The 26,120-nt window shown below is 42.3% G+C and overlaps 1 protein-coding gene across 3 annotated transcripts in view; it reads left to right on the top strand.

Annotated features, from left to right (window-relative positions):
* Nucleotides 1–26,120, top strand: part of MAP3K15 (mitogen-activated protein kinase kinase kinase 15) — a 154,527-nt gene that overhangs the window by 96,828 nt on the left and 31,579 nt on the right. For all 3 annotated transcript variants that reach the window (XM_063634965.1, XM_055267563.2, XM_063634966.1), the window contains 9 exons: nucleotides 1,783–1,933; nucleotides 3,562–3,669; nucleotides 7,068–7,117; nucleotides 9,790–9,885; nucleotides 16,383–16,470; nucleotides 18,717–18,850; nucleotides 21,825–21,952; nucleotides 24,558–24,688; nucleotides 24,924–25,029. In XM_063634965.1, coding sequence (XP_063491035.1) covers nucleotides 1,783–1,933; nucleotides 3,562–3,669; nucleotides 7,068–7,117; nucleotides 9,790–9,885; nucleotides 16,383–16,470; nucleotides 18,717–18,850; nucleotides 21,825–21,952; nucleotides 24,558–24,688; nucleotides 24,924–25,029 — 992 coding nt within the window. The remainder of the gene's footprint in view (nucleotides 1–1,782; nucleotides 1,934–3,561; nucleotides 3,670–7,067; nucleotides 7,118–9,789; nucleotides 9,886–16,382; nucleotides 16,471–18,716; nucleotides 18,851–21,824; nucleotides 21,953–24,557; nucleotides 24,689–24,923; nucleotides 25,030–26,120) is intronic.

The raw sequence follows: 26,120 nt of genomic DNA, 5'->3' as shown, positions 1-26,120 counted from the left end.
TTGGCTCCACCAAAAACTGTACTATAGTTTTGTAAGATGCTACCATTGGAGTAAACCTGATCAAAGATACATGGGTTCTCTCTGTATTGTTTCTTAGCACTTCATGTAAATCTAAAATTACCTCAAAATAACATGTTTAATTAAAAAGAAAATGAGTTTGAAATTTTGTGATTTTGTAATTGCTTTGAACTTTGAACTACAGCTGACCCTTGAACAATGTGGAAGTTAGGGGCTCAGTTGAAAATTCACCAAAAACTTAACTACTAATAGCCTACTGTTGACTGGAAGCCTTACCAATAACATACACAATATTTTGTATTTTATATTTTGCAAAAAGTGCAGGATTTTCGCAACCACTGACATAGCTGCAGTGATGGCTTCATGAATTTCCTTTTCTATTTTTCCAACGATTTTTAGGCTGGATTCATTTATCTTGAAATGGCAGCAGCTGTAACTGCAGAACTCAATCTGCAATACATATCAAGCAATTCAACTTTTTCTGGTAATGTCATGACTTTTCTCTGCTTCTTGGGAGCGTTTCCAGTATCACTAGTGGCACTCTGTATGGGTCCCATGGTGTTATTCAAGGTTTATGGTGTCACACTAAACCCAATGAAGAATGCACGAGAGCTGTGAGTGATCACTTTTTACTATGGTCTGCAATTTACTGGAGAGACAAATTGCTCATGCAAAAATGATCAGTCTCACATGGTGGAGTTTTTTTGTTGTTATTTGTTTTTGAGACAGTCTTGCTCTTTTGCCCAGGCTGGAGTGCAGTGGCGCGATCTCAGCTCATTGCCACCTCTGTCTCTCAGCTTCAAGCAATCCTCCTGCCTCAGCCTCCTGAGTAGCTGGGACTATAGATGCCTGCCACTGCATCTGGCTAATTTTTGTATTTTTAGTAGAGACGGGATTTCACCATTTTGGCCAGGCTGGTCTTGAACTCCTGACCTCAGGTGATCTGCCCACCTAGGCCTCCCACAGTGCTGGGATTACAGGTGTGAGCCACCGCACCTGGCCACACGGTGGAGTTTTTAGCAGATACTTACAACAGGAGCTCACCACAATAACAACAGGAGGTGGCTACGAAATTCTTACAGTAGTGCAGTATGCACTACAGTTAATTTTATGCAGTCTTGATACAATACCACATCTTTACATTTGTTTATACTTTTCTTGACTGGGAATGGTGCCATATACAGTCTGTAAGTGTGTGTATAAGTTTTGGTACATTTTAACTTTTTATAAGAGATTTGTATATATTTTGGGTAGTAGATGATAAAATGGACTAGTAGCTACATATATTTTATGCATTCATGGCATGCCTAGCTTTTTCTAATTTTTTTTTGGTATTTCTAGGCTGCACAGTTCATCTGCAAAGTTTTTCAAATTGTCGCACATCTCCAGAACATTTTCCAATGTATTTATTGGGGAAAAAAATTCGTGTGTAAGTGGAGCTGCACAGTTCATACCTGTGTTGTTCAAGAGTCAGCTGTGCCTGCCCTTGTTATTTAAAACAGTTATCACATGCTTTCCAGTCGCCACATTTTAGGCAGTAGGCACTAAAATTGAGGTTAGCCCAATGTTGGTAAAAAGCCATGTTGTGTTATTTTGTTGGATGGACTTACTTTGCCTACTGCTTGGGTTTTCTTAATTAGTTTTGTGGCTGCTGAGCAGTCGTTTATGAAGCACTCATGACATAATATGAATGTAAGTGAATAAAAGCTTTTGGAAAGCTTCTTTTAAAGGCATCCAATATATTGCTGTTTGTGATTTTTCCAGGTACCTGCGATCATTAGTTCAGAACTTGTTACTAATTCGGCACTTCAAGAAACCCATTATTGAACACTCGCCCAGGCAAGAGCGGCTGAACTTCTGGTTAGATATAATTTTTGAGGCAACAAATGAAGTCACTCATGGACTCAGATTTCCAGTAAGATATGATAAATCCATTTTTTTTAAGATTAGGAAAAAAACTAGGGATTGGTGCTATTTAACTATTGAATACTCTGAACTGAAGAAAACCGTAGAGTAATTTTAAATGTTGGGATAAACATCAGTCTTATGTGAAATCAGTAAGTGATAGATCAGCTCACTCATAGATCATTGGCCATATCCTCTATAATAGTCATTCTCAATTGGAAGCAACTTTGTCCCCCTAAGGTACATCTGGCAATGTCCGGAGACATTTTTGGTGGTCATGACTTGGGGAGAAGGTGGCGCTACTGGCATCTGCTGGATAGAGACCAGGGATGCTGTTGAACATCCCACAATGCACAGGACAGCCCCCTCCAATAAAGAATTATCCAGCGCAAAACGTCACTAGTGCCAAAGTAGACAAACTTTCCTCTAAAACAATGTAGCACCACGAGTGGAAACTTGGAATTCAACGTGGTTTCCTGTTAAGCTTTGGTTTGCCTCTAAGGCCACTAATTGATACTTAAAACTTATCAAAAGGGCAAAATTGCTTTTAGCTTTTCATTGAGTTTTTGTTTTAATGTTATGACCATCTCACAGTCATGAGTGAGATATGTGAATGTCTTGGAAATTGAACTTCAGATAATTGTGTTCCATATTTATGCTTTGAGAATTTGTGAACATGCCATTTCCAAGAATTTCATTAAGCATCTAATAAAAGATTGTTTGAAATGATTATGATAATTATTTTGTTGCTGGTTAATAATATATTTTAAAATCTTTTTTTAGTTATGAAATATTTCAAACCTACTGAAAGGTACAAAAAAATAATGGAGCAGACAACTGTGTAATCTCTAACCAGGTTTAGTGATCTTAAACATGTTACTTTATTTGTTTTGGAGATTTATTCCCTGTCTCCCTCCCCATCTCACCCCTCCTCTTTTTTTTTTTTTTTTTTTTTTTTTTTTTTTTTTTGAGACGGAGTCTCGTGCAGTGGTGCGATCTCGGCTTACTGCAACCTCTGCCTCCTGAGTTCAAGTGATTCTCCTGCCTCAGCCTCCTGAGTAGCTGGGATTACAGTTGTACACCACCACACCCATCTAATTTTTGTATTTTAGTAGAGACAGGGCTTCACCATGTTGGCCAGGCTGGTCTCGAACTCCTGACCTCAAGTGATCCGCCTGCCTTGGCCTCCCAAAGTGCTCTTCCCTTTCTCTCCCCATTTTCTTCCTTTGGCTGCCTTCTTCCCTCCTTTTCCCCCTTTTCTCTTTCTTCCCCCTCTCTTCTTTCTCCCCACCCTTTCTCTCCCCACTTTCCTCCTCCTCACCCTCTTCTCCCTCTCTCCCCTCCCTTCCTCTCTCTTAACAAAATTACACCTTAATGATGGGCCATCACCTCTTTTTTTATCTCCTGGCATCTTTTTTTTTCCCCAAGAGATGGCATCTCAATATGTTGCCCTTGAACTCCTGGGCTCAAGTGATCCTCTGACCTCAACCTCCCAAAGTGCTGGGATTACAGGCGTGAGCCACTGTGCCTGGCCCTCAGTGAGGATTTCTTGAGTACGGACCTCCCTGCCTCCTCGCTGGGCAGGGTGTGCTATGTTTTCTACCCGTGTACGTTAGCAGGCATCTGTTCTTGTTTCAGGTTCTGGTGATAGAGCCAACCAAAGTGTACCAGCCTTCTTATGTTTCCATAAACAATGAAGCCGAGGAGAGAACGGTTTCTTTATGGCATGTGTCACCCACAGAAATGGTAAGGAAAAATCACAAGCAATTTAATCAGAGATTCAATTTTCAAATAAGAGAGTCTAGATGGTAGTATTTGAAGGAAAAGGCACCCATGTTTAACTTCTGAATTATGAGAATATACGAGCGAGTATGATCACAGGTGAGAGAAAGTAGGTTTTTCCATTATGTGTGTGTGTGGGCATGTGTGTATGTGGGCATGTGGCGAGGTGTGGGGTTCGGGGAGTGTGTGTGTGTGTGTGTGTATATAAAAACATTAAAACAAATACAGGTTTGTTTGTTTGTTTTTTTATAGTTAAACCATAGGGAAGTGGATAGAGGATACAGGCTGGTATGTTGTTTCACAGCTGTAGTCCCAACACTTTTGGAAGCTAAGGCAGGTGGATTGCTTGAGCCCAGGAGTTCGAGACCAGCCTGGGTGACACATCCAAACCCCATCTCTACGAAAAGTAAATTTAAAAAATTAGCCGGGCATGGTGGTGCACACCTGTAGTCCCAACTACTTGGGAGGCTGAAGTGGGAGGATCACTTGAACCTGGGAGGTCGAGGCCGCAGTGAGCTATGATCGCACCACTGCACTCGAGCCTGGGCAACAGTGAGACCCTGTCTCTAGGCAAATAAAATAGTAATATATTGTTAGAAGCACTTATACTGGCTTTCTTGATATTCCTCAACCATTACTGGATCCTGTGGCTTTCCAGATAAAACTCAGACTCTTTTACTAAGTGTTCAAGTCCCTCCCTATATAATCCTGCCCCCTCCCTTCCTCTTTCTCTTCAGCCCTCAATGCCAGTCACGCTGTCCACTTACTAGCCCCTGAGCTGTCCCTGCGGGAGCTCCTGTCTACCCTTTCATTTCCATCCTTTTTCCTTTTGGGATTTCCTTCTTCCGATTATCCAAGTCCTAGCTTTTGCAAAGTTGTCTTTAACCACACCTTCATGCCTTCCACTGAGTGTCTCTAGGCTACCAATTGCCTGTATCATGCACAGAAGAACATCCCAAGAATGCCCATACATGACTTCTATATGTTTGTAGCTGCAGGAGCTGTGGAACAGTTACCCACTCCTGAACAAATGCCTGTTGATTATGACATAAAATGTGTTGTTTACTTAACTAGTAAATGTTCCTCCCAATTCAGGAAGTTCTCTAAAGCCACCCTGGAATAGACCTGCCATTGGGGAAGACTTTGGAAACTCACGTGGCTAAGCTTTCTGTGTATGTGCAGCCTCCTGCAGGTGGCTGTGGGTCAGACAAGACTCTCTTGAGTCTGCCCTGGCTCTCATTTCTGTGCCTGAATCCAAAGGCCGACTCCTGCTGTCTGCCACTATCCTCTCTGCATGACTTTGGACTCATGTCTCCTCTGAAGTACGCTTAGCCTTTCTATGCAGTTGGATGTGATTTGCTGGCTTTCATATTCTCATACCCTCTTAGGAGAAGTCTCCAGTGGCTTCTCGTCTCACGCAGAGTCAAAGCTGACATCCCGAGGGTGGCCTAGAGGTCCTGCATGATTTGCCCATGAACTCTCCAACCTCCTCTTCCACTCCCATCCCGCTCACTCCACTGTAGCCATATTCGCCTCTTTGTTGGTCCCCGAACGTGCCAGGCACACCCCTGCCTCAGGGCCTTTGCACTTGCTGTTCCCTCTGCCTGGAACTCTTCCCCCAGGCATCCGTGTGGCTTCCTCCTTCCCCCACTTTAGCTTTCTGTTCAGAAGTCATCAGCGACGCCTACCCTGAACATCCTGTTGAACAACGCGACCCCCTGCCCTATCTTAATGCCCTTCCCTGCCTTATCTGTCTTCATAACACTTTTCAGCACCCCCCATGGTATGATTTTACTATTTAATCTATTGTGCATCTCTCTTCACTCACATGTAAGGCCCATGAGGGCAGGAACTTTGTGGTTCTCTGCTGTGTCTTCAGTATTAGTACTTTGCCTAGCACATACATGGTAGGTGCTTGATCAACACATATGACTAAAACTTCTCCCATTGGAAACCATCTTCCCAGTCTGTTCCTGTTGTCATTGCTCCAGGATGGCAAGAAACTAGTCATGTGCCTGCTCATGGCAGTTCTCTTGAGCCAAATGCTCAGTCACGTGGTTCTCATACTTTTCTTCCCTGGGTGGCTTGGTTGGTCGCCTGTGACATTCCTCAGGCCAACCAAATGGATTTTTTTTTTTTTTTTTTTTTTTTTTTTGAGACAGGGTCTCATTCTGTCACCTAGGCTGGAGTGCAGTGGAGTGATTTTGGCTCACTGCAACCTCTGCCTCCCAGGTTCAACTGATTCTCCCACCTCAGCCTCCTGAGTTGCTGGGACTACAGGCGTGTACTACCATGCCCAGCTCATTTTTGTATTTTTAGTAGAGACAGGATTTCCCCATGTTGGCCAGGCTGGTCTCAAACTCCTGACCTCAAGTGATTGCCCCTGTACCTTGGCCTCCCAGAGTGCTGGGATTACAGGTGTAAGCCACCACACCTGGCCCAAATGGATTTTCCTACTTAAAATTATTTTCTGCAGTTGTGATGTATTGATGTTATTGCCTATGGATTTTCCAAAACTGGAGTTTCAGATGTTCCTTCTCAGGCTTAGTTTTGTGCAAAGTGTAATGGTAGTGAAGGGAGGGGACCGAGTTAGTTTTTGTTTGTAAGTGCAACTTGGTGCTTCTTGAAATCCCAGTTAGTTTTTTTATTAGTCATGGTAAGCTAGCTTCTAAAACAGCCCCCAAATCTCAGTATCTTAACATGATAAAAGTTTTTCTATGCCTTATGTCATATCCAGGTCGCAGAGGGTGGCGGTGGGGGGGCATTCCATCTTGCAGTGGATGGGGAAAGAGGAAATAGAGGGTTCGGTGGAGTTTTTGAGTCAGGCCTGCAGGTGATGTACAGCGTTCCTGCCCACATCCCATTGGCCAAAACTCCACCGTGTATCTCTCTAGCTGCAAGGGAGGCTGGGAAATGTAGTTCAGCTCTATGTTCAGGGAGAAAAGGAAGACTGATGAGTGCTGAAAGGTATCTGTCACAGTCTTGCCTCTCCCAACATTTTTGCAAGTCACTCAACTTAGGTGGGCTATTCCCTTGCTTGTTTTAGACTTTGCCTATTATGTTGACAGAAGATGAAAAGCCACTCACAGTGTGTTTATTCTATGCTTATTATTTCTATCTGAAACTTAGATTATTTCAAATTTACATCGTTTAAACTGGATTAGAGATACAAACAAATTTTTATAATACATAAGAAAATGTTTCTGGTGTTCCAAGTTATATACAAGGTGTATTGCTCTAACCCGTAAAAAAAATCACTACTGCAGGTAAAATAGCAGAAATGATTGACCATAGAATGAAACAAAAAAATCATTTGCTTAAAAAAACTCAAACTACTGACTTCTGTCTTTGATAACTTGCAGAAACAAATGCACGAATGGAATTTCACAGCCTCCTCCATAAAGGGAATAAGGTAAGAACATAGGAGAAAATGGAGTTACTGTTTTAATGCAAATGATGATAATGTTTTATACACTTTAGTGTTTCCACTTCCTCATAATATGGAATGTTCTCATTTTTAATGGAATCCAAAATGGACTGTCTTCTATTTTGTTGTCCTGCCTGAGCTAGTTATTAGTACTAGTGTACTTCTAGTAAGAACTTCTTGGGTTATTATAATAGAGTAGCTTTACTCATACTCAGCAGACTAAACTCACTTGTGCCATTTTTTTTAAAGAAGTGATCTGTAGGAAGAGAAGATGTATCTTTTTTGAGCCAAAGATGTTCAAGTGCTCAGTGACTCTGAGAACTGAAGCCAGGAGATGATTAGTGGCGACACTTGGGTTGGGGTCTTGTGGACAGAGTAATGGAGCTGGGAGATTTTTTTCAGGGAGGGCATGAGGTGGTGTATTCTGGGGAGAGGCGTAGCTCTTGCATTTTGGATCAGGAGTGGTGACCCTTTGAGCGTGAGCTGTGTGGCCTTACCCAAGCAGGGCTAAACATCTCAGCTGCACTTGTCACCCTGGCAGCTCATTCGAGGGTGAGACTGGCTGTGAAGTAGATGTGAGTTCTGATCTCCCTTTGCTGGGTGATGTTAAGAAAGTCACTCAGCTTCTCTAAGTCTCAGTTTCTTCACCATTTTCTTCAAATAAAGGGCTTGGACTAGAACATTCCTTTCTCTGATTCTGAGGCTACCTCAGCCACTGAATGAATCCCTAGTTACTTCCAGACATAGTGTGATCCTGTCCTGGAAACATCAGTATTGAAATTAGAATACCGTCAACATCACTTAAAAGGAGGGAAATAATTTCAGTACAAAGTAGTGCATTGGGATGATACTGCCCAGGAAATAGAAGGCAATTTGAAATACACTAAGCAAAACATACACAAAGCAGCAGAAAAGGGAATAAAATATGGTCTCTGTCCTCAAGGAGTTTATAGTCTCATGAAAAGGAAAGGTAAGGTATTTGTGAAATAATTTATTGTGGTATTACGAGAATTTCTAGACTCGGAAAATATCAGGACACATTATTTGTGGCTGCACAAGGGAAATGGAAATAAACACGGCATTGTAGCTCAAGAAAGGCCTTTCTTTAAGTGTTATCTGGTCCATCTCCACCCAGTGTCTGTACCTGACTCTACAGCTCATCCAACAAGCAATATTCAGCTTGCCTGAACACAGGTAGTGACAGAAAATCTGCTAGTAAAATATATTTTTTATTTTTTTATTTGTTTATTTTATTTTTTTGAGACGGAGTCTTGCTCTGTCACCCAGGCTGGAGTACAGTGGCACGATCTCGGCTCACTGCAACCTCTGCCTCCCGGGTTCAAGCGATTCTCCCGCCTCAGCCTCCAGAGTAGCTGGGACTACAGGCATGCGGCACAATGTCTGGCTGATTTTTGTATTTTTTGTAGAGTCAGGGTTTTGCCATGTTGGTCAGGCTGGTCTCGAACTCCTGACCTCAAGTGATCCGCCCGCCTCAGCCTCCCAAAATGCTAGGATTACAGGCGTGAGCCACTGTGCCTGGTGAGGATTTTCAAAAATGTATTACTTAGTAATTAAGTTGTGTTAGAGCATGTAGTCAAGAACCTTCTGTTTGTGCCTCCTCATAGAGGTACCTCTAGGTGCCATTTCAGCCATCAGTGGGGATTTACAAAGGGCCTGAGGGCGTATCAGCCTCGCCCCACCCCTCCCCGGGACCTATGTGACCTGAAGAGTATACTTTGAGCGTTACAGAGGCTCTCCAACTAACTGTGGTAGTTGCTTTACAGATTGATTTTCAAAACCTGCTCACTTATAATCTAGTTCTAATTCTTTTTGAATCTCCTCGGTACTCTTGGTGTTCCAACCCAGTATTTGTCATGCAATCTATAACATAAGGAATGGTCTAGGCAGTTTGGATCTCAGGAAGAGATAACTTAGAAAGGATGAGATAAAGTGGCTTCAGTTGTTTGAAGGGACAATTATAGAAGAGAATCTAGTATTCCTCTCCATAATATCTCTTGGCATGAGGGCCACTGCAGAGGCTTTGGCCCAGTGTGGGTGAAGAACTCTCTAACATCCAATCTACTAGCAGATTTCCTGTCACTGGCTATGTCCAGGCAAGCTGAATATTGCTTGTTGGATGAGCTGTAGAGTCAGGTACAGACACTGGGTGGAGATGGACCAGATAACAAACATTTAAAGGCCTTTCTTGAGCTACAATGCCATGTTTATTTCCATTTCCCTTGTGTGGCCACAAATACTGTGTCCTGATACTTTCCGAAGCTAGAAATTCCCTTAATACCACAATAAATTATTTCACAAATACCTTGCCTTTCTTTTTCATGAGATTATAAGCCCCTTGAGGACAGAGAACCATATTTTATTCCCCTTTCTGTTGCCCATATGCTTTGCTTAGCACTGAATTATATTAAGAGTAAGTTCATATTAAGGTCAGTTGATAAATACAAACTCAAATATAAGCAAGATAAATGTCTCTGGTATTTAAATTTCACAGAGAAATAAAAGGTAGACTTGAGGGGTGTTTGTTAAAACATTAATGAATCTTTCAGAAATTGATAAAATAGAAGAAAAGATTGTCTTGCAGATTTAGAATGGGTATCGTAACTTATGTATAAACATTATGCTTTGAAATTTTACAGCCTATCAAAGTTTGATGAACGGTGTTGTTTTCTTTATGTCCATGATAATTCTGATGACTTTCAAATCTACTTTTCCACTGAAGAGCAGTGCAGTAGGTGAGTTACAGCCAATTCAGGTATTTGCAGTGTAATTATGGCAAATCATTTTTAAAGGGCCTTTGTTCTGAAAGATATTTACTTGCTATTACTGTCTTTCTAGAAATGTTAACTTACATCTCAAAAAAGCTCTAAAATTTCTGTAATTCACATAGCAGGTAATTCAGCCATTTAAAATACACAACTTGGCCAGGCGCAGTGGCTCACGCCTGTAATCTCAGCACTTTGGGAGGCTAAGGAGGGTGGATCACCTGAGGTTAGGAGTTCGAGACCAGCCTGACCAACATGGAGAAACCCTGTCTCTACTAAAAATACAAAATTAGCCGGGTGTGGTGGTGCATGCCTGTAATCCCAGCTACTTGAGAGGCTGAGGCAGGAGAATCGGTTGAATCCGGGAAGTGGAGGTTGCAGTGAGCCGAGATTGTGCCATTGCACCCCAGCCTGGGGAACAAGAGCGAAACTCCACTTCAAAAAAATAAGTAACATAACATAACATTCAGCATTTTTTAGTATAGTCATAGTTTTCCAACCAACACCATAATCTAGTTTTAGAATATTTTCATCACCCCCACAAGAACCCCACTATCCATAGAGTCATTCCGCATTCCCTCAACCTCGCCCCATCTTGGCCCCAGCCCTAGGTAACCATTAATCTTTGTGTCTCTATGGCTGTGTCTATTCTGGCCATTTCATATAAATGGAATCATACAGTATGTGGTCTCTCGTGACTGGCTTCTTTCACTTAGCGTAATTTTTTTTTAAGGTTTATCCATGTGTAACACGTATCAGTACTTCATTTCTTTTTGTGGCCGAATGATACTCTTTTGTATGGCTATACCACAGTTTATATGTTTGTCAGCCAATAGGCATTTGGATTGTTTGCACTTTTTGACAATTATGAATTGTACTTCCCTGAACATTCACGTGCAAGTATTTGTGAGGACATGTTTTTATTTCTCTTGGAGTCAAATTGCTGGGTCTTGTGGTAACTCTACATTTAACCTTTTGAGGAACTGCCAGACCATTTTCCCATTTTAGATTCTCATTAGCAATGTACGTGGCTTCCAATTTCTCCACGTCCTTGCCAACACTTGTTATTATCTGTCTTTTGAGTGTTGTAATCCTAGTGGATGTGAGGTGGGATCTCATTGTGGTTTTGATTCGCACTTTCCTGACGACTAACGATACTGAGCATCATTTCATGTGCTTATTGGCCATTTATATACCTCTGGAGAAATGTCTATTCAAATTCTTTGTCCAATTAAAAAAATTAAACTTTTTATTTTTGAAAATATTTACAGCCATAGGAAAGTTTCAAAAAAAACAATACAAAGAATTTCCATACACGTTTCACACAGCATTTCTCAGGGTTAACCCCTTCCCACATTGATTTTACATTCTCGCTCTATGCATATGGTTATTTTTTCTGAACTGTTTAAAAGTAAGTTGCAGACAATGCTCCATTACCTGTAAATACTTGAGTGTATTTTGTAAAAACAAGGATACTCACTTATGTAATTACAGTACAGTTATCTAATGAGGAAATTAAGATAGATACAGTACTATAATCTACAACATTTATCCAAATTTTACTTAGTGTCCCAATGATGTCTTTTATAGCAAAACAAAAGGTTTTTCCTCTGGTTCACGTTCCAATCCAGGATCACATGTTGCATTGAGTTGTCAACGTCCGCATAGTCTCCTTTCACCTGGAAGAGTTCATCATCAGTCTTTGTCTTTTTTGACTTAATACTTTCCAAGAGTACAGACAGTTTATTTGGGGTAGTCCTTTGACTTGGATTTGTTTATCGTTTCCTCATGAGTACACTGATGTTATGTATTTGGCAGGAATATCACAGAAATGATGTTGTGTCCTTCTCAGTGCCTCATAACAAGGGACACAATATCTCTGTGTCATTATTGGTGATGTTAACTTGGATCATCTGGTGAAAGTGGTGTTTGCCGGCTATCTCCAAACTTTTCCCACTTGTAATTGGGTTATTTATCATTTTATTATTGATTTTAAGAGTGATATATACATATATATGTGATATATTTTTTTCTCCATGCAAGTTCTTTATCAGATATGATTTGCAAATGCTTTTTCCCATTCTGTAGGTTGTCTTTTCACTCTCTTGATGGTATCACTTGCAGTACAAAAGTTTTTAATTTGGATGAAGTACAACTTACCTATTTATTTCTTTTGTCATTTGTACTTTTGGCTCCTGTCTTAGAAGCTTTGTCTAACCTGAGATGTTCTATGGCTTTTATGTTTTCTTCCAAGAGTTTTATAGTTTTAGCTTTTATGTCTAGGTTTTTGACCCATTTTGAATTCATTTTTGGATATGGTGTAAGGTAGGGGTTCCAACTTTATTCTTAACGTGGATATGTGGTTGTCCCAGCACCATTTGTTGAAAAGACTATTCTTTCCCTGATTGAATGGTCTTGGTACTCTTTTAGGAAATCAGTTAACCACAAATGTAGGAGTTTATTTCTGGACTCTCAATTCCATTCCATTGTTTTGTATGTCTATTCTTAATGCAAGTGCCGTGCTTTCTCTATTACTGTAGCTTTGTAGTAAGTTGTAAAATCAGGAAATGTGAGCCCTCCAACTTCATTCTTGTTTTTCAAGATTGTTTTGGTTATTGTGGATGCTTGCTTTTCCACGTAAATATTAGGATCAGCTCATCAATTTCTGTAGAAAAATGGCAGCTAGGACTTTGACAGGGAATACGTTGGATATCTAGATCAATTCGGAGAGCGTTGCCATATTAACCATCCTGGCTTCCAATCCATGAACACAAGATGGATTTCTATTTACTTAGGTTTTCTTGAATTTCTTCCAACAATATTTTTGTAGTTTCAGTGTACAAATTTTATACTTCTTTTATTAAATACATACCTAAGGATTTCATTATTTTGATACTGGAGTTTTTAAAATTTCACTTTTGTATGTTCACTGATAATGTATAGAAATACACTTGATTTGTAAATGTTGATTTTGTAACTTACAACCTTGCTGAACTCATGTATTAGTTCTAGTGGGTTTTATTGAATTCCTTAGGGTTTTCTGTGTGCAATATCATGTCATCTGCAGATACAGTTTTAGTTTTTCCTTTCCAACCTAGACGCCTTTATTTTCCTTGCCTAATTATCCTAGCTAGACTCTCCAGCACAATGTGGAATAGAAGTAGTGAGAGTAGACGTCTTTATTTTGTTACTGTTTTTAAGAAGAAAGAAGTTAGTCTTTCATCATTAAGTATGATGTTAGCAGCAGATTTTTCATAGATAACCTTTATCAGATTGAGGAAGTTCCCTTTATTCATAGTTTATTTGTATTATGTAATTTGAGAAAGTCTTAATTCATTGTGTCTCAGACAATCATTGTCACAACATATTTAAAGATTAGGCTAGGCTGGGTGTGATGGCTGAGGCCTGTAATCCTAGCACTTTGGGAGGCTGAGGAAGGAGGATTGCTTGAGTGGGCAGTTCGAGACCAGCCTGGGCAACATGGTGAAACCCCGTCTCTGCAAAAAGTACAAAAAAAAAAAAAAAAAAAAAAAAATTAGCTCAGCATGGTGACATACACCTATAGTCCCAGCTACTCAGGAGGCAGAAGTGGGAGGATCACCTGAACCTGGGAGGTTGAGGCTGCGGTGAGCGGTGATCATGCCACTGCACTCCAGCCTGGGTGACAGAGTAATACCCTGTCAAAAAAAAAAAAAAAAGAATAGAATAAATAGCAGACTAGGGAATCATTGGGTCATAACCTTCAATTTATAGTAGAAAAAATGCTGCCAGATATAAATTGGTGTAAAAGTAATTGCAGTTTTTGCCATTAAAAACCTAATATTAAGCAGAACATCCTTTTACTGCTACAAAATGTGCCCTTTTGACCCTCATTCAGTACTCAGTGCCTTTTTTCAATACATTTTAATTTTTTATTGACATGTAACATACAAACAAGTTTGTAATGTGCACTTAAGTGTACAGCTTGACATTCTTGTACCTGCCTCCCAGATCAGTACCCCAGAAGTTGCTTTGTGCCCCTTCACAGTCATTAAACTCCCTCCAGTGATAACTATTTTGATTTTTACCACCAATGGCTAGTTTCACCTGTTCTTGACCTACAAATAAACAGAATCATGTAGTTTGTACCCTTGTTTCTCACCTCTTTTCCTTAAAATAATATTCACAGCTGGGCACGGTGGCCCACACCTGTAATCCCAGCACTTTGGGAGGCCAAGGCAGGAGGATTGCTTGATCCCGGGAGTTCAAGACCAGCCTGGGCAACATAGGGAGACCCTTGTCTCTACAAAAAATAAAAAAATTAGCTGGGCGTGGTGGTGTGCGCCTCTAGTCCCAGCTACTTGGGAGGATGAGGTGGGAGGATTACTTGAGCCTGTGAGGTCGAGACTGTAGTGAGCCATGATCACGCCACTGCACTCCAGGCTAGGTGACAGAGTGATACCCCATCTCAAAAACAAGAAACAAAATGAGATCCAACTGTGAAGTGTGTATCAGTTCATTCTTTCTCTGTGTAGCATTCCATTGTGTTCCAATTTATCTGTTCTATTAATGAAGACTTGGATTATTTCTGTTTGGGGGCTATTATGAAGAAAATGACTATGAACATTCTTATATATGCCTTTTGGTGAGCATATATGTTGATTTCTATTGAGTATATATCTAGGAGTGGATTACTGAATTATAGGGCAGGTTTATCTTCAGCTTTGGTTGTTGATACTGCCAAGAGTTTTCCAAAGTGGTCATGTCAATTTACACTCCCACTAGCAACGTATGAGAGTCCCAGTTCTGTATTCTGAAGAACAGTTGATAACATCTATTATTTTTTTCTGTTGAGACAGAGTCTTGCTCTATTGCCCAGCTGGAGTGCAGTGGTGCAGTCTTGGCTCACTGCAACCTCTGCTTCCCGGGCTCAAGCAATCTTCCTGCCTCAGCCACCCGAGTAGCTGGGACTACAGGTGTGTGCCACCACACCTGGCTAATTAAAAAAAAAAAAAAATTATAGAAACGGGGTTTCAGCCACGTTGCCCAGGTTGGTCTTGAACTCCTGGCCTCAAGCAATCTTCCCGCTTCAGTCTCCCAAAGTGCTGAGTTACAGGCGTGAGCCACCGCACCTGGCTGATACCGTCATTTAAATCTTAGTTGTTCTGTGAGTGCATACCATATGTCTCTTAAGAAGCCTGACTATTGGGTTATCCAGCTTTCAAAGATTAGAAGAAAAGGTAAGATGGGTTAGTTAGAAAAAAAGAGCATTTTAATGGTTTATGGGAACTATCCTGAAATGTACAGTATTCCTCCTTGACATCTTAAGAGAGAATTGTGAGTAAAAATGTTCCAATGAGTCAAGATGACTTGTATCCAAATAAACAACTACACAAGTCTAGGAAGTGGCCCACGTGGCCCAGCAGAATTTGTGAGAAAGATTTATGGGTCAATATTAAGCTTGTTCTGTCTCAACAGAATGATGTGGCCACCTTATGCGTTTCCTCCTCACCATTCCCCTTATACAACACCCTGTATCTTACTGAGAACTAGATTGTCTATACTTTGAGAGGGGATAGTCCCACTATCCTTAGCATTGGTTAGATCCCCTCTGAACACTGGTCTTGGGGCCAGACTTCAAGAATAATACAAGAGGCTGGGTGCGGGGGCTCATGCCTCCCAACACTTTGGGAGGCCGAGGTGGGAGGATCATTTGAGTCCAGGAGTTCGAGACCAACCTAGGCAACATAGTGAGACCCCGTCTACAAAAAATACAAAAATTAGCCGGGCTTGGTGATGGGTGCCTGTAGTCTCAGCTGCTTGAGAGGCTGAGGTGGGAGGATTGCTTGAGCTCAGGAGGCTGGCTGAGGCTGCAGTGAGCCATGATCACATCACTGCACTCCAGCCTGGGCGACAGAGCGAGACCCTGTCTTTAAAACAAAACAACAAAAAAAAAGAGTAACACAGGGACGTCATCTGAAGAATTACCTGCTAGTTAGAGTAACTCACACATCCTGGGGAAAACAGTGATGGGACAGAAAGGAAAGACTTATAGGGACATGGTAAAATTATGTGCATTTCTAATGGAGTGTTAAGTAGAAAAATGGTTAATTCTAAGCAAACTGTGGATGGGACTCACATAAAAGAAGTCTTTGGTTCAATAAAAGGGAAACATTTCTCATTAAGATCTTCCAAGAATGAGCTGTCTTTGGGAGGTAATGAGTTCTCTGTCGCTGGAGGTACTCACACATCAACTGGTCAACCAGTTGGTGGAGATACTGTATAGAGGGTATTCAGGTATCACATTGGTAGTTGCCCTAGATTTGATAACCGCTAAAGTACCATGTCAAATCAAGGAGGGGATCGATTGTTCCATGACTTGTGAAAGTTTGGTTTATATTTAAGTACAGTTTAATAAAGCTAAGTTAAAAACAAGGAATGAGAGCAATTCTGAGTTGGCAACGTATTTGTGACATTTGCTGTTCCAGATTTTTCTCTCTGGTCAAAGAGATGATAACCAGTACAGCAGGCAGTACAGTGGAGCTGGAGGGAGAGACTGATGGAGACACCTTGGAGGTGAGTCATGGATGTCCTAGAATATGGAAAACATTGACTGTGTGTTCAATGCTTCAAGAAAATGTCCCATCTTTCTATAAAAAATGCTCTGTTGAGTATGTTTTATGAACCTGCCAGCCATCACTGCATGGTTCCCAGAGATAATGTTTAATGTGTCTCCAGAGAAGAATCTCATTACTTTGGGATTCTCTCAGTTAGAATGCTTAAGAAAAATCTGGCCATGGACTAGACTAAAATTTCCTTTTGTGTACAACCTATGAAAGTTTTCTCTAAGCTAATTAGTAATGTCTGTGAGACTACAAGAGAATTAGTTGGCCAACTGAGAGCAGACTTTTTATGCTTAAAATGACTTTAGTTGTAGCTATGTGCATATAGTATATTAAGTATAACAACTTTAAAATGATTTTAAAAAGTAGGCTCATCATAAGCTCTTTTGAACAGCACAGTTATAGTCCACGGTTACTAAACCATTGTACATGTGTTTAAATCTTGCCCAGTTATTCAGATTTGCCACTCACTCAGGTTCTTCCAGTGATTACAATTTAATGAGATTTTACTGTACTTTCAGGTTAGACTGAAAGGAATTCCTTAAGGTTTCTTTCAGAAAATATCAAAGGGATTCATTTTAATAATTGAGTTAACTACTAGAATTCTTAGGTCAGGACCAGAGTTTGTTGTGGAAACGAACTGAGCAATGCTGCTTTGAGGGCAGCAGGTGTGGGAAACGGAGGGAGGTGTGAGGTAAAAGTCTTCAATGGAGCAGGCTGATTGCTAGTTACATCAGACACTGATGGAGATCCTTTAGGAACCGTGTGTTTTGCTTTTTTGTTTTTTTGTTTTTTTGTTTTTTTTTTTGAAACAGAGTCTCTGTTGCCGAGGCTGGAGTGGAGTGGAGTGCAGTGGCGCAATCTCGGCTCACTGCAACCTCCGCCTCCTGGGTTCAAGCGATTCTCCTGCCGCAGCCTCCCGTGTAGCTGGGATTACAGGCACCCGCCACCACGCCTGGCTAATTTTTGTATTTTATTTATTTAGAGATGGAGTCTTCCTCTGTTGCCCAGGCTGGAGTGCAGTGGCATGATCTTGGCTCACTGCAACCTCCATCTACCGGGTTTAAGCGATTCTCCTGCGTCAGCCTCCTGAGTAGCTGGGACCACAGGCATGTGCCACCACGCCTGGCTAATATTTTGTATTTTTAGTAGAAACAGGGTTTCACCATGTGTTGGCCAGGCTGGTCTCGAACTCCTGACCTCAGGTGATCTCGCCTCGGCCTCCCAAAGTGCTGGGATTACAGGCATGAGCCACCACGCCTGGCCTAATTTTTGTATTTTTAGTAGAGTCGGAGTTTCGCCATGTTGGCCAGGCTGGCCTCAAACTCCTGACCTCAGGTGGTCCTCCTGCCTCGGCCTTCCAAAGTGCTAGGATTACAGGCATGAGCCACCGTGTCCAGCCAACCCTTTAGTAATCTTAATTGTCATGAGCATCCCTAGAAGTAGATGGGAAAGGACACCCACATACCCCCCGACTATTCCGTGTATAAGCTGCACTTCTGTAAGTAGAAGCGGTGGAGCATGCAAAATAACAAAGAATTGATTGCTGCCTCTCTGCTTTAAATAAGTGTTGCTCAGCCTGCAGTCACATTTGTTTTAATCATCGAGAAGAATCAAATGCATCTGTATGTGACAGCTTTTGATGGGAAGATGGGGGAACAAAATAGTAATGCTAATTGTAAATCAAGTTTTTGTACTAGGTGTTTACTACTAGATCCGTATGCCTGAAAGAGTGGGGAAGCCCCAGCATATTTACTTTTTGTATTAAGATAATGTTAATTATATTGACCTTCAATTCCTTTCTGGGTTATTGAAAGATACTTGTTTCCTGACAACTTGGTAAGAGATTACGCAGGAAGACACCTAGTCGGGTTATTCAACATGCTTAGAAGCAGTTTTAAATTGCAGCCTTCAAATGGGGAGGAATTTCCTAAAGGTGAGCCAGTTATATGTGAACCATATTTTTAATTTTCTTGGATTCCATTTCATAAAGTCATACTATGAACATGTGAACAATGGAGAATTCTACCCCCTTGAAAGTCATTTAATGAAAAGGGCCTAAGCCAAGCACTGTGACTTGCCTGGCACTCAAATAATGTTATTTATGTTTTTTTTAGTTGCTAGACAACTCTGGGGCCCTTAGAGGGTTTCTCCGCTACAAGTTGTGTGCTTTTTTGTCCTTTTGTTTTCCTTCTTCAGTATGAGTATGACCACGATGCCAATGGTGAGAGAGTTGTCTTGGGGAAAGGCACGTATGGGATTGTGTATGCTGGCCGAGATCTGAGCAATCAAGTGCGAATAGCCATCAAAGAAATCCCGGAGAGAGATAGCAGGCAAGTCCAGGCGGGCCTTCTGCATTTCTCCACACCCCAGATCCCATACCCACCGCTGGTGGTGTGGAGGAGTTAAGGACGAAAGCATCATGTCATCACAAAACCTGTCATTCTCTTGTAATAGGGGTGATCTTTTTTTTTTTTTTTTTTGAAACAGAGTCTCGCTCTATTGCCCAGGCCGGAGTGCAGTGGCATGATCTTGGCTCACTGCAACCTCCGCCTCCCGGGTTTAAGCAATTCTCATGGCTCAACCTGTAGCTGGGATTACACCACGCCCAGCTGATTTTTTTGTATTTTTAGTAGAGACGGGGGTTTCACCATGTTGGTCAGGTTGGTCTTGAACTCCTGACCTCAAGTGATCTGCCTGCCTTGGCCTACCAAAGTGCTGGGATTACAGGCGTGAGCCACCGTGCCCAGCCAGGGTGATCTGCTTTTGTTTTGTGTATTATAGATTGAGAAAATGGAAGAACTTCAGAGGCATGTGGATTGCAGAGGATCATATTTTAAAAGAAAACTTTTGTTGTGTTTCCACCCATCAGCTAGGTCTAAAGTTTTACATTTTTTGTGTAGTTGTTTGCAAATATATATACATCTTTGAGATGAAGTCTCACTCTGTCACTCAGGCAGGAGTGCATTGGCAGATCTCGGCTCACTGCGGTCTCCACCTCCTGGGCTCAAGTGATCTTCCCACCTCAGCCGCCTGAGGAGCTGGGACTACAGACACACGTCACCATGCCTGTCTAATTGTTGAGTGCAAATATAATTTTTAAATGTGACCGGGTTATTTTAAATTTATATTGTAGCAGTTGAAAATGGCTATGATTTGTTCAGATGCATCATTGTGGAAAATTACACGCAGTTAAAAAAAATCAGATTTTTGCAATACAGAATTTTTTTTAACATCCTACCCTTCACCCTCACACATGGATTTTGGACTGTTTTTCTACCATTAGTACTGCTTATTCATTTCTTTGACTTTTTTTGGTTTTAAGAAATGTTTGTTTCTAGCCGGGCATTGTAGCTCAAGCCTGTAATCCCAGCACTTTCGGAGGCTGAGGCGGGCAGCTCACTTGAGTTCAAGAGTTCGAGACCAGCCTGGGCAACATGGTGAAACTCCATCTCTATTAAAAATACAAAACTTAGGTGGGTGGCGCACGCCTGTAGTCCCAGCTACTCGGGAGGCTGAGGCACGAGAATCGCTTGAACCCGGGAGGCAGAGGCTGCAGTGAGCCGACATTGTGCCACTGCACTCCAGCCTGGGTGACAGAGTGAGACCCTGTCTCAAAAAAAAAAAAGTTTAAATTTATACCCCCACAGAACAAGCATTGCAATGTTGACTGCAAAGTGTTTCTGTAGAGAAGCTACATACACAGTTGGAATTAATCATCCCGGGGTCCACAGGTATGTCAGACCACAGCTGTAGGATTGCCTTCAGTGTCGAGTGCTGAAGAATATGTGTAAACACCCATGTATCTGGGTGATTGCTGATATACTGGGGATGAGTTTCAAGGGATTTCTGCCAGCTGTAAGACCCTTCATTCATCCATTCATGTATTTGTTGATTTTCAGTGGGATAGCATGTTATGATACGTGTCTTATGAGACAGGACCTGAAATGAACTATTTCCATTTCTTCATTTCACCAATAAGAAAATCAAGACTGAGGAAGATTAAATGACTTTCCCAAGGATGCTTAGAAACAAGACTAGGATCCGAGTCTCTTGAGTTCCTCTTCCAGCATCCAGTCTGTTTTCTCATGATGGATAAGGTGTTGCAGTTGTATATATTTGGGGAAATTTCTGGCATGTCCCATCTCCTTCATTTGGTAGCAATAGCTGTTCTGGCTTTTTGTTGCTGATCAGTAGTTCCTGGGATTTTAAGAGCTAGAAGGGACCTTTAGAGACTGTTTTGTTCAACTCCCTGAATTTATGGGCTGAACTTACGATGACAGCTACTTTCTCTATGTCCGACTCTGGGCTGGCACTGGGGACTGAAAGGTGATTAGGATAGTGTCTTTTTCCCAGGATTCTGCTGGTTTGGTGGGAAATGCAGATGCTTTGCCTGTGAGTGAAAGTGCCAAGTGCCGTGATAGAGGAGTACACAGAGTGACTTTAGAACACAGAAGAGGAATGAATTACTCTCCTTAGTGAGTTGTGGCAAGTTTGAAAAAAATCAACTTTGAGCTAGACTTTGAGGGATGAGTAATAATTTGTTTAGCGGAAAAGGAGGCCTATGCTAATGGAAGAACAGAGCTGTTAAAACACAAAGTATATTCAGAGAACAACGGATTGTCTGATAGGACTTGCACGTAGGATGCAGGGTAGTGAAATGCTCTTGAAATGAGGCCAAAACAAATTTTTTTTAAGGCTTAGCCTGAACTGATCTTTGAAAGTCCTTGTATGTGACATTAAATAGCATGGTCTCTATGTGGAATTTATGTGGGGAAGGGATGTGGTGAAGTGTGTGTTTTAAGAAGAGGTAGTATAATGGCCAAGGTTGGGGAATGGATTAAAATGGGGCTGGGTGGCCCATTAGGTGGCTGCTGTTGTGGTCTGGGGCGACTCTCTAGAATAAGACGAGAGGGCACCTGAGGGCAGAACCTTCCAGAACACCACTCTTCATGGGAGGCAGAGGAAGAGGGGCTGTTGAGAGAGGTAAAGAATGGTTGGTGGGTTCAGGCCCGAACGATAACAGTAGTAACAATAGCAGTCATTCATTGAATACTCACCACACGCCAGCTACTCCACTAAGTGCTTAAGGAAATGGACATGCCTTGGCCCTTGGCAGCCCTGCATGGCTGGGCTTATCCTCTATTGTACAGATGGGAAGTTGAGTAGTTTCATGGAAGCCAGAGGAGAGAAAGTTTCCAGAAAGAAGGGATGGGCAGCAGTGGGGCAGGTCCTGGTGAGAGGTGAGGTGTGGGTCTAGAGTCCCTGGGATTTGGCAGGTGACCCTGGCTCTGTTTTTCCCAATAGGTATTCCCAGCCTCTGCACGAGGAGATAGCCCTGCACAAGTACCTTAAGCACCGCAATATCGTTCAGTACCTGGGCTCTGTTTCAGAGAACGGCTACATTAAGATATTTATGGAGCAGGTGCCTGGAGGTGAGTAGTCGCTGTCTTCTGGTCTCACATGCTGAAAATCACTACGACATGGATGTCATTTGTTGTCCTGCCATTTACAAAATGACAGACCCCTAAGCCAGGCCTGTAGGGTACCTGTAGTCCCAGTTACTTGGGAGGCCAAGGTGGGAAGATCACTTGAGCCCATGAGGTCAAGGCTGCAGGGAGCCATGATCACAGCCCTGCACTCCAGCCTGGGCGACAGAGCAAAAGCCCATCACTCTTAAAAAAAAAAAAAAAAAAAAAAAAAAAAAAAAAGCAACAGACCTTTTAGATGTTGGAAAGTTGGATACTTTCCAAATGTCCTATAAGCGGTCTATTTCTGGTTTGTCGATGCAGTTTGTTCAACCCACAAATATTCATTGAGTGTCTATGCAGAAAACATAGTCTTTGGCCTTAAGGCCTTCACAGTCTAGGAGTTTAAAGATGGGTTTGGACAAGGGTGCAGAAGAGGGAATATAGGTGTTAAAAGTGACGATGCAAAATAGCATTTTGATAATGAAATCAAGCATCAGTGTTTTATCCACAAAAATCCCTGAATGCAAGAGATAGGGCACAGGAGGGGAGTTCCTGGGATCTGGAGCCAGACCATCTAGTTTGAGTCAGTTCCTCCATCCACAAGCTGTGTGACTTCAGGCAAATTGTTTTACCTCTCTGTGCCCTCAGTTTTCTGATTGAATAAATGAACTGTAAAATTGGAGTAATAATGACTCTGATAATTGGAGTAATAATTATTGGAGTAACAATAACGCTGTCTCAGTGGGCTGTTGGGTGGATTCTGTCTGGCAGAGAAGAAGAGCTCAGTAAGTGCTCATTGAAATCATGAATCAAACTCTTTAATTAAATAATAGTTATCTGAATACAGATGTTAAAACTTCAGTTAGAAATCTTTCATTCATTCAACCAACAGTTATTAAGAGTCTACTATTACAGGAAGAGTCTTAAGTATATTTATTAAGAGCCAGGCAGTCAGCCAGGCACAGTGGCTCACGCCTGTAATCCCAGCACTTTGGGAGGCCAAGGCAGGTGGATCACTTGAGGCCAGGAGTTCGAGACCAGCCTGGCCAACATGGAGAAACCCCTTCTCTACTAAAAATACAAATAATTAGCCAGGTGTGGTGGCATGTGCCTGTAGTCCCAGCTACTCCGGAGGCTGAGGCACAAGAATCACGTGAACCCAGGAGGCGGAGGTTGCAGTGAGCCAAGATCATACCACTCCACTCCATCCTGGGTGACACAATGAGACTCCATCTTCAAAAAAAAAAAAAAAAAAGAAAAGAAAAAGAAAAGAGCCAGGCGGTGGGCTAGATTTTCAGGGTTATGTTAGAATAAGTGAAGTAGTTTGTTTTCCCCTTAAGTTGGTCATAGTCTATCAGAAAACTTGTCCATTGCTGCTTTTTCTTTTCTTTTTTTTTTTTTTTTTTTTTTGCGAAGGAGTCTGTCTGTCGCCCAGGCTGGAGTGCAGTGGTACGATATTGGCTCACTGATGGCAACCTCTGCCTCCTGGGTTCAAGCAATTCTCTCTGCCTCAGCCTCTCAAGTAGCTAGGATTACAAGTGCACACCACCATTCCTGGCTAATTTTTGTATTTTTAGTAGAGATGGGGTTTTTCCATGTTGACCAGGCTGGTCTTGAACTCCTGACCTCAGGTGATCTGCCCGCCTCGGCCTCCCAAAGTGCTGGGATTACAGGCGTGAGCCACCGCGCCCGGCCCATTACTCTTCACGTTAGTTGATAACCCCATCCCCGGCGTTAGGTTTTAGGGTATTGACAGAATTAGAGACAGATGTGTTCATCCCCCTTTACAGATGGGGAAACCAAGGTAGATCAAGGTCCCATAACACTGTGTAAGTGGGAATCTGAGACCAGCCGATGTCTGAGGGCCCGTTCCTGCCAGTGGACAGGATGTCCTGCAGCTCACGTGATGTCCTTCGAGACGTGGTCACAGCATCCTGAAGGGAGCTTTTCTTTTGGCCCAAATGTTCAGTGTTTAATAGCGTAATTGGGGGAAGTGGTTGTTGATCAAGACAGTCCTGCCCTCTGACTTGCCACTGTGGCTTTCTCACATTGAGGACAGAGAGACCCAACTTCCTCCAGTCCTAGTCCTTGTCACCCTAAAGGGCCCCTCATTCTGGACCTGTCCACCTCTGATTACAGACAAGGTATAAAACGTGGCTTTGACCCAAGCAGAATGGCTGAGACAGACCTGCTGTAAACAAGTGTCATAGGACCTGAGTTATCTACGCCAGCAGGCCATGCCCCTCAAGTTGAGAGAGCATTGTTTCGCTCTCCTCCTAACTTCATGTAGCTGAACAGAGCTAAACCCACAATTGGCCCCACTGAATTTCAGGAGGCACAAGGGGTTCATGTTCACCCTCCGCCTCCGGTCAGGTTCATGTGCTGAATCGCTTCCAGTCCATTCCCTGGCTGTAGCTATAGAGGGGAGGAAACATGTTGCATTTAGCCCAGATCAGTGGTGTTGGTGTAAGCGCTTATGTTAGGTTAGAAACCTCACCTCACTTTATTTCTCTGAACTCTTATTGAAACTTTCTCTTCCTGATAAGTTTTTTGCTGTGACTGTCTCTAGGAAGCCTTTCTGCTCTTCTGCGATCCAAATGGGGGCCGATGAAGGAACCAACAATCAAGTTTTACACCAAGCAGATCCTGGAGGGCCTTAAGTATCTCCATGAAAACCAGATCGTGCACAGAGACATAAAGGTACTTGCTTTTTTAAGCTGACGAGGTTGCCTTTGCTCCTATCAGATCAGGAGAGCTGTCGGTGGTGTCTGCTGAGTGACTGGCTGACAGAGGGGTATGATTTAGCACAACCATCCCCAAAATGCAAAGTCTAGTTTTCCCAGAGACTTGTGACGATTTCTCAAGGTCCAGATCTGTTTCGTACGAGTTCGTTTCAGCATGTCTTTTAAGCACTTGATGTTGTTCTTTTCCGAAGGGCGATAATGTTCTGGTGAACACCTACAGCGGAGTGGTGAAAATCTCCGATTTTGGGACCTCGAAACGTCTTGCGGGTGTGAACCCCTGCACAGAGACTTTTGCTGGTAAGCGGACCAAAGCTTGGCACAGGGTGCCCATCCTAGAGTTACGCTTTCTGCACAAGCTGCGGTTGTTCATCCGTTACTTAGTGAGCACCTTCTCGGAGCAGAGTGAGCAATTGATACTTGAAGGAGACAGTGGATTGTCCCCAGCTTCAAGTTGTTTTAACTTTGTCATAGTGATGCACCTAGCCAGCTACCTGTGGCAACAAGATTGCCCTACTTTCTTCTTTGTCATCCAAAAGTTGGGTAGATGGAGTGCTCTGCTGAGGTTCTGAGGTTTGTTTTTTTTGTTTTTTTTTTTTTGAGACGGGGTCTCACTCTGTCGCCCAGGCTGGAGTGCAGTGGCAGGATCTTGGCTCACTGCTACCTCCACCTCCTGGGTTCAAATGATTCTCGTGTCTCAGCCTCCCAAGTAGCTGGGATTGTAGGTGCGCCCCCTACCACACCTGACTAATTTTTGTATTTTCAGTAGAGACAAGGTTTCACCATGTTGCCCAGGCTGGTCTGGAACTCCTGACCTCAAGTGATTTGCCCACCTCACCCTCCCAAAGTGCTGGGATAGATTACAGGTGTGAGAGCCACCGTGCCTGGCCTCTGCTGAGGCTTTCTGAAGGTCACTCAACCAATCAGCATGATGGCAGCACATCTCTTTAAAGTTAATAGCACATTATTTGAAATCGTGGATAATGCTGAATAACAATATTCCTCAGACAACTGATTAAGACATTTTATTGGTCTGTCATAAAAATAGCCTGTTACCATAGTGAATTCTGGTACCTTGTGTTTTGATATGATTGTGTTTCCAAGAGAGGCTAATTCTTCCTGGGGAATATGGTATTCTAAGTGATTTTGAGGAATTGGATTTTCTTGTCCATGTGTCAGTGATAGAATAACTTGAGCACTGAGAGGGACTGGGTTCAAAGGGTAGTATACAATTACCAGCTAGTTTCACAGTTGTAAGATCAATAAGTAGAATGATGGTCAAAAGGTACCTGTGGCTATTGGAAATTCCTGCTTAAACCTGACTAATAACAAGAACTTTGATCCTTGGAAAGAAGTACTGATTTTTGAATAAGTAAAGGTTTATAGTCCCC

This window comes from Symphalangus syndactylus, chromosome X (assembly GCF_028878055.3).
Source record: "Symphalangus syndactylus isolate Jambi chromosome X, NHGRI_mSymSyn1-v2.1_pri, whole genome shotgun sequence".
Taxonomy (NCBI): Eukaryota; Metazoa; Chordata; class Mammalia; order Primates; family Hylobatidae; genus Symphalangus; species Symphalangus syndactylus.
This window is presented reverse-complemented; position numbering and strand designations above follow the sequence as displayed.